We start from the raw sequence: 9062 nt of genomic DNA, 5'->3' as shown, positions 1-9062 counted from the left end.
CCAGCTACTTGGGAGGCAGAAGCAGGTGAATCACTTGAGCCCAGAAGGTGGAGGTTGCTGTGAGCTGTGATGCCACAGCACTATATCCAGGGCGACAGCTTGAGGCTCTGTCTCAAAAAAAAAAGAGACAGGGTGGCGCCTGTGGCTCAAAGGAGAAGGGTGCTGGCCCCATATGCCAGAGGTGGCGAGTTCAAACCTAGCCCTGGCCAAAAACTGCATAAACAAACAAACAACAACAACAAAAATAAAAAAACAGAGAGACAGGCTGTGCCCGTAACTCAGTGGGTAGGGTGCCGGCCACATACACCAAAGCTAGCAGGTTCAAACCCAGCTCAGGCCAGCTAAAACAACAATGACAATTGCAACAACAACAACAAAAAATAGCCAAGTGTTGTGGCAGTCACCTGTAGTCCCAGCTACTTGGGAGGCTGAGACAAGAGAATCGCTTAAGCCTAAGAGTTGGAGGTTGCTAGGAGCTGTGACGCTATGGCACCCTACTAAGGGCGACAAACTAAGATACCGTCTCAAAAAAAAAAAAAAAAGACAGAGCATGGTTTCATTTCTGTAGCTGGAAGACAATGAGTGTTGTTTTTAAAGAGTATGACTGATCGTGGCTATATCCTTCTATTACTCAGCACTAACTTCTATTACTCAGCACTAACTTCTATTACTCAGCACTAACTTCTATTACTCAGCACTAAAGCAAAGCTCAGAGACCACAGTTTGGCCAATGGACTGGGGACAACATGTGCTATAATTTCCCCTCAGAAATACCCTGGGTAATAAGGCATTTTAGTTAGTTAGCTAATACTTCCTAGTAAAGAATGAAATCAAAAATTTCTTCTTTCCTTTCTCAAAGTTTCCCACTAAGTGTGATATGTTTAAGGTGCCTCACATACACATCTATTTTTTTAATATCACAGGTTTGAAAGGCATCCACGTTATATACGGATTCAGATGCACATATACCTTTGAAACACACTTACCTGTATTTTATGTCTCTCCCTGGTGCCAATTCTCAGTGCAAAGGTGGACCCAGGTAACAATGGCCAGCAAAGACACTCTCCATAATGCCTGGCAATGTCACATTCAAGACATATGGGACAAAATAGGCCACAGAAACCTGTCAATAACAACATCAGATTGAGGTTCTCAGATGTCCTTGAAGCAACTTCACATCTCAGAGGGCATTGACAGCTCTCAGCCATCAATCTAATGCTGCACTGTCTTCCTGCAATCAAGGACTAAGAGTGAATAACCAGTTTTCAAAACTCAGTGTGTAAAAATTATCTTCTTTTGTCACTGACAAAGCTAACCCTGATACAGTTCTGCTAGTATTGAGGATGATGTTTTTTTCCCTGCCAAGAGAAAAATATTAAATAATTTTTACAGGTGAATCATACCTGTTGTATAAATCTAATTTTAATATTTAAAATAGATACAACATACAGGATACTTTTGAATAACTGACATTGTTTTCTCTAAATGTGATGGAGAGATCGTTTAAGGTAAATTGATTCTGCCTTCCATTCTTATGACAGCAGAACCTTATTCCATTTCTCAGATCAGAAGCTTAGTCTAATTTTTGTTAGTCTTATAGAGCCACTGACTTCTGCCAGTTTTTTTGTTTGTTTGTTTGTTTGTATGTTTGTTTTTGAGACAGAGCCTCAAGCTGTCACTCTGGGTAGAGTGCTGTCGCATCACAGCTCACAACAATCTCCAACTCCTGTGCTCAAGTGATTCTCCTGCCTCTGCCTCTCAGGTAACTGGGAATACAGGCACCCACCACAACACTCGGCTATTTTTTGTTACAGCCATCATTGTTGTTTAGCGGGCCGGGCTGGATTCGAACCCACCAGCTCTGGTGTACCTGGCTGGCACCTTAGTGGCTTGAGCCACAGGCACTGAGCCTTCTACCAGTTTTAATCTACAAACTATCAGGGGCTTGGTTCCTTGAACATCAACTGGAAACAGTTGGTCAGTACAGTATTATTTGTAACATGAAACTTAAAACAACTTAAATGTGTATGAATAGACTAAAGTGCCAATAAACAATAATGGTGTAACCATGTCATGGAATATGAAAGTGCAATTAAGCACCAACAGAATTAAATATCTAAGACATATTTTGAGTTTTAAAAAATCAAACTGCATAATTATAAATACAAGACAATACCATGTATGTTTTGTTTAAAGAGTTACAACAGAGTAGTACATATATATGTTACTAATGGTCACATATGTAAATAAGGGAAAAAACCTGATGTCTCTAAGTTGATTTTTAAAAAGAGAGGAACATGGTTCCCTTTTTCTATAAGGTTTCATTTTATACAAGGCAAATGTATTCATGTGTTATAAATGAAAAAAATGTCTTTTTTTTTTTTTAATGACTTGGATTCAAAGTGAATTTGAGCCATAAATTCAGCCTCTTGCTCTTATACCTGGTTAGGTAAACTCCCTCAACTCCTGCCTGTTCTCTTAGATGGGCTCCACCCTCATGCATGGAATGTGGCTTATTATTTATCCTTCTAATTCATAGGGGAGTCCAGAGAAAGAAAAAACCTACACAAAACCAGAATGAGGAGCAGAAATAGGAAAGGTGGGTGGAAATTGCAGCAAGGCACACTTCAGATTGATAATTGATAATTATGAAAAGGCAGGACTCTCTAACAAGAGATGCTCAGAAAAGAAATGGGGCACACTCATGTATTGCCAAAGGGAATATAAACAGAAAGGCATTTGGCAATATCTATCAATATTGAAAACAGCACATACTATTTGAGCAGCACGTTTACTCAACAGTTATTCAGCAGATGTACTCACACGCACGTGAAATGACATCTGTACAAGGATATTCATACAGCATTGGTTTAAATAGCAAAAAGTCTGGAAACCATGTAAAGGTTCACCGATGGAGATTTCTGGATAAATAAACTATAATACTTTCATACAATGGAATCTTTGTGGCAATTAAAGAAATTAGCTCCAGATGGGCTGATGTGGTCTGATCATCCAGACACATTGTTAAATTAAAACAAAACAAAGTTGCAGAAGAGTGTGTGTTTTCAAGTCTACCATTTGTGTAAATTACACATATACACATAGACAAGCAAAACATCTGGAAGAACAGATACCAAAATATGAACAATAATTATTTTCAAAAGCTAGAATTACAGGGATGCTGGGTTTTTTTCCTTTTATAGCTTTTTTGCATTTTTCTTTTTTACAATGATTATATAATATTGTATAAAAAATTAATTTTCATTATATAAATTTTTATACCCTTATAGGTACAGAGACTCTATCTGTACTCAGTTAAGAGTAGCTGCCTTGGGGTGGCGCTTGTGGCTCAAAGGAGTAAGGCGTTGGCCCCATATGCTGGAGGTGGTGGGTTCAAACCTAGCCCTGGCCAGAAAAAAAAAAAAAAGAGTAGCTGCCTTTAGAGAGAAAAACTAGGTGAATAGAGAGCAGAATGGATCATCCTTGTTCTTCATATACAAATAGGGTAGGTACTTTTGTGTGTTATGTGTACAGTAACCTGTTCAAACTATTTTAAGCACTGAGTTAGCTCCAAAGGAAGTGAGCCCCCTTATCTAGAAGTGCTCAGAAACCTGAGGCTGTCAGGTCATTGCCAGGCATGTTACACGGGGGATTTAAGCAAACAGATGAGGGGCTAGGCAAGCTGAGCTCCAACGTCCCTTATAACTCTGACGCTCTAGGATTCTTTCAATCAAGTGTAAGAAAGAAAGAAGTAAGTAAGAATACAGGTTAAAATTCATTCGTTTATGTGTCATTCAGGAAATATTTTTATTTATTTTTTTTTTTTTCAGGAAATATTTTTAAGTGCCTCCTATGGGACAGGTGCTGTGCTGGGCATCAGAGCAATGAATAAAACGTGGTCCCAGCTTTCAGGAAGGCTACAGCTTACCTGAGATAGAGTGTAGGGACATGAATCCTAGTCTGATGCCTCCTTCCCTTTTCAGAAAACCAAAGAATACTCTGGCTTGCTTTCTTCTACCCACCCATCTTGGGCATCTAGTTCCTAACACACACTAATTTCTTTACTGCCTGGTGCTTATAGCGCCCTCTACAGGGAAGTTGTTTAAGTGGTTGGATCTTTACTATCTTTCAGTTCCTTGGAGAGGCCGTCCTTTACCCCATCTTCTATAATTTCCTCTCACAATTCTCTGTTTTATTTCCTTTGTAGAATCTGTCACAACTGTAATTATTTTTTATTAATGTGTTAATTCTCTGTTCCCCCTAAGAAACTCTTATTCACTAATATGTCTGTAACACCTATCTTGTGACCATACAAGATGGGGAGGAACTCAATAAATATTGGTTGAATTATGAGCCAATGTTGGCTACATCCGTCACATAAACCTTCTCTAGGGCAACATCACAAACATCCCCAAAGCTGGACTACCCAGTCTTTTACTCACCATGCCTTTTGTCTATGATGCCATTTAACAGCCACTATTTCACCCTGGCTTCATCTTCACATCTCAGCTCTTAGCTACCCTATCTTCAAAGGACACAAAGACACCCATTTGCTACTCCCAGAGCAGTGTGGATTCAGATGAAAGCACAGAGATGGGAAGAGGGAGGCAACTGAAAAAATACAATTACAATAAAGCGAAGAAGCAAAATGTCAAAAAGAAATGCAAATCACTGCTGTTAGTAACATACCTTTTGCTTAGTGGATGACAAATTGTAGCCATAATTCTCAGCATTTGGTGGGGAAATGTGCTAGGATGGGAATCTGGCATGGAAAAGTCAGGGGAAGAAGCTCTCCTTTTGTTCCCAAGTCTGTCACAACTATTTGCACAGTGATTTATTTGAAATGAAACTTAGTGGATGAAACAATCCACAATTAAAAGTCTTTGTAAACAAGGAGGGGAAGAAATGTAAGACTCATAGCACTTACATTACAGCAGCATCTTCAGAATTAAGGTGTAGATAATGACTATGTAAAGTAATATTACCTTTAAATTTTCTTCCAAGATGATTAACTCAAAGATACTATGAGCAGTCACAGAATAGAAGTTCCCTTTAGGGAACAAAAATTAGGACACAACATTCAAAATCACCTTGCACTTTACCCGGGGCCTATCCTTAATAACTCATGCCCAGTCATAAAGACAATTGTATAACATTTTTCCACATATGCTTCCTTCTCCCCTCATCACTACAATGAACTCTCAAGTGAACAACCGGGGATGCTTGGGGAACCCCGTCTTACTGGTGTCCTGAGCGTCTATGGCAGCTGAGAGCAGAGCCGAGCAATGCAGCAATGTGGAACATAAAGAGAGTAACTGGGGACCGAGCATTTCTTTGACCAGCTTTTTCAGTGGTCTTGGGATTAGGTAGAAATCACACTGCACCATCCAGGCTAAATTTCTTACTCAACTCTTTCAACATGCTGAAAGATAATCAAAATATATAATAACAGTATTAATAGCCAAGATTCACTAAGTGCATTGTCATGACATTTGCTGGAATTTTCCTAATAACAGCACCCCAACAGTAAATTCAGGAAATTACTCCTTTGTTATGGTAAACAATGTTGGTAAGACTGTCATTCAGTGTGTCCTGGCCTGGCCAAGCAGTGGATACCTGACTCAAACTAGACCACTGAGCAGCTTCTGCTGAAACATCAATTATCCAACAGGATTACACAAGGTTAAAGACCTCTGATGTTGACAAGACCGTCAGCTAGCACTGATAATAATCTATCTTGTCCTTTCTGGGCTTGCCTTTCAGCTGATTCTATGATTCAGGGAGCTACCCCATAGCCTGCTAATGAAATCCAAGGTTTACTTGTGTATTACTTTCCTAAGGCTGCCATAACAGAAAAACACAAATTGGGCAGCTTAAAATAATAGAAATTATTCTCCCACTGAAAAACTCTGGAGGTTGGAAATGTGAAACCAAAGTGTTGGCAGAGATGGTTTCTCCTGGAGGGTCTGAGGGAAAATCTATCCCTGCCTCTTTCTTATTGATAGTTTCTGGGGGTTGCTGGCAATCTTTGGTGTTCTTTGGCTTGTAGCTCTGTCACTCCAGTCTCTGCCTCTGTCTCCACACAGTCATCTGCCCTGGGTGTCTGTGTCTAAATTCCCCTTCTCTTCTAAGGACACCAGTCATTAGATTGGGGTCCACCCTAACACAGTGTAACTTTATTTTGACTACACTGCAAGGACCCCATTTGCAAATAAGGTCACATTCAGAGGTTCCAAGTGAACATGAATTTCAAGGGGACACTATTCAACCTAGTATGTCTATAAACAAAAAATCTCTAAAGGATCCAGTTATCTTCCAAACCAGTGTTAAGAATGGTTTCTATAAATTATTTGCTTTAACCTTGAAAACGGCCTTTGAGGTAAGCACTTTTATTATCTTCATTTTAGAAGTGGAAAAATGAAGACCCAGGGAACTTGCTCAAGGCTACATGGCCAGTGGAAGCAAGGTTAGGATCCAAGGTGAGGTGATTCCAGGATTTGCCCTAGTTAAAGGTGCATTGATGTTTCTCCCCAACCACCAGCCATGAGCTATGAAAAGAAAAAGGTCCACCTACCAACCTGGAGCCATGTCTCCACATTTCTGCATGGGACTCTATCCTTCTATACCTCAGTACTGAGTGACATCCAAAGTCAAGGAAAGAACAGAGAACCCAGAAGAGTCCTGAGAGAAGCAGAGGACAGCTGCCATAATCACCTGTCAGAAATCTACCTGGGTACAGTGGCAGGAAGACTTGCCAAGCTCTGGGCCAAAGAGAAGAAAGACTTTGGGCTGAATGAGGACTTTCTCAAAACATTCTGGGTGATCCATCTTGTGAGGCTTTAGGACAAATTTAGGTCTTCTTAGAAGCCTGCAGAGGATAAGAGAGGTATATTCTTCAAAAATGTCAGATGAGGGTCTGCTGGTTTTGAACTTAAGAGACTGCCTCTCATCCCTCCAAGAGGAGATTGTGTGATCCATTTGCTCCCTAGAGCAAGATCATCAGGGGATCCCGACACAAAGGTACCAGAGATAGGTCAGAATGTCCTAAGCTAAAAACAGAATCCCTGTGCTTTGAAATCTAAACCCAGGGGAAAACCATGTATAATAGCTAGAGGACAGTGTTATTTGTACCTCTTTATTGCTGAACTTGTGTCTGAAAAAATTTTGATCAACAAAGGGAGTTTCTTTTTGTGATTGTTCTTGGTGTTCTAAGAGTACTACATAGTCTTCATAGAAATATTGAAAAGAGGAGAGGGCGGAGGCAAGATGGCCGACTGGAGCCAGCTTTCCACAGAGGCTCCTGTCCAGAAGGAGAGTTAAAAGACAGAAGTTTAGCAAGTAAGCTGATGGTCTGGACCTGAGCCAAAAGAGAAGGTTGAAGAATGCACATCAACCCTGCTGAGGGGAGCTGTGATCCCAAGGAAACAAACAATAGGTATAAAATACATCACCAACCAGACAGGAGTCCCCTCCCCTACAAGAATGGCTCGCAGTATACTCTATACAAACAGATCCCCTCCTATTTTATCCCACTTTTTCTTTTTTTAGAGGGAGTGACCCTCTAAAAACCCAAACTCCTTCCCTAGAGGGACTTACGAATGTGCTATCGCACTCCCCTGCCAGACATAAAACTGTATAAAACTGTATATATTCTCTACCTGCAATTCTGAACTCACAGCACTCCCCTCCACTTTCACCCTGAGGTTTGGAAGCCTGTCCCCCAGGGAGTCCAGATTCTTGGGCATTTTATCAAGAGGTGTGGACAGGACCTGGGCTATTGCTGGTCTGTGCTGATTCTGCAGCACAGAGTAAGGAGAAGACAGTGAATTAAGGCAACCACATGGGAGAGAGAGAGGCGGTGCCCCAAGGCACAGAGGAGCAGCATATTTTGGAGAGATACTTCCAACCTCTCTGAGCAACCAGAGGAAGTCAGGGACCTTCTCTGGTGGCAGCCACTGGCAGAACAGAACTGGGATGGAAATGCAGGCCCTGTGAGTAAAGGGTGAGGTGGTACCTGCCTGGGAGGGGCACAGCAGGGACTCGCCCAGAGACAGCATACTTCCAGGGTGGGACTGAGCCAGAAGGACTGCTTTAGTGAGCCTAAGAAGCACCTGGCCCTCAGGGGATCATAGCTGAGACAAAGGCGGGTGGGCAGAGGCTGAAACTGAGAGCAAAGTATGAACTCTAGCTACACCCACCCCAAAACAAACTGCAGCTGAGACAGACAAGCCAGCTCTGCAGTGGCACAGGCCAGGGCTGAGTCGCAGTTTCTGTGAACTCAAACAGCATCTGGTCCACAAGGAAATATAGCATGGACAGAAACAAATTCTGCAAAATTGTTCTGTTCTGTCAGCAACATGAATCAGGGGTGGGGCTGGAACTGAGTGAACCACCCCAACTTCCATTAAGCATCCAAGGCTATCAGTCCTCAGCTGTCCCTGCCGGATAGTGGCAGAGTACAGCAAGGAGACATAGATCTCCCTGTGGCTTAGGCAGGCACAAACCCCTGGAGCATCCGCTCATTGGAAGGAACTGGGTCACAGCCCTGCAGGGTTACCAGTGACTGGGTGTGACAGAAGTGCAAGGTGGGAAGGAGGCATTAACCTTCCCAGACTAATTCATTTGCTGGGTGGGTCCTTCTGACCTCACAGAGCACCGGAGTGAGTCATACTTGAGCTGCCAGCAGACCCCTGCTATCTAGTTGCCAGAGACCCTTTTGAACTCTCCCACCTAAGACAGGTGCTGACTGGGACAATTGATTTGGACCTCTCAAACTGGGCCAATCACCCGAGGACTATCCAAAGTAGTACCCTGGGTGTGTGGTTGTGGGAAGGTTTGATTTTCCTTTTCCAATTGTTGCCCATGGGGGGCAGGGTGATTGCTGGTATTTCTTAACACTTGAGACTTCAACCCAGAGTAACTGATTCACTAGGGTAGGATAGAGACCAGCTAAAAACAAGACAGAGTTACTTAGCCCCACCACACCAAGCAGGTCCCCAGTGTCTCAGGCTATCGAACTGTATAGGACCTTTGCAAAGCTCTAGGGGAAAAGGTACAAACAC

The 9062-nt window shown here is 42.1% G+C and overlaps 1 protein-coding gene across 1 annotated transcript in view; it reads right to left on the bottom strand.

The window, feature by feature from the left end:
• PLAC8L1 (PLAC8 like 1) overlaps positions 1-8057 on the bottom strand; it is a 9982-nt gene extending 1925 nt beyond the window's left edge. The window contains exons 1-3 of the mRNA XM_023514542.1: positions 8015-8057; positions 6730-6789; positions 987-1123 (exon numbers count right to left, since the gene is read on the bottom strand). Coding sequence (XP_023370310.1) covers positions 987-1123; positions 6730-6789; positions 8015-8057 — 240 coding nt within the window. The remainder of the gene's footprint in view (positions 1-986; positions 1124-6729; positions 6790-8014) is intronic.
• Positions 8058-9062: the final 1005 nt, after the last annotated feature.

Source organism: Otolemur garnettii, unplaced genomic scaffold (assembly GCF_000181295.1).
Source record: "Otolemur garnettii isolate 467f Iridium unplaced genomic scaffold, OtoGar3 scaffold00003, whole genome shotgun sequence".
In the NCBI taxonomy this organism is placed as follows: Eukaryota; Metazoa; Chordata; class Mammalia; order Primates; family Galagidae; genus Otolemur; species Otolemur garnettii.
Note: the sequence above shows the minus strand (reverse complement) of the source record. Positions and strands in the feature narration are given on the sequence as shown.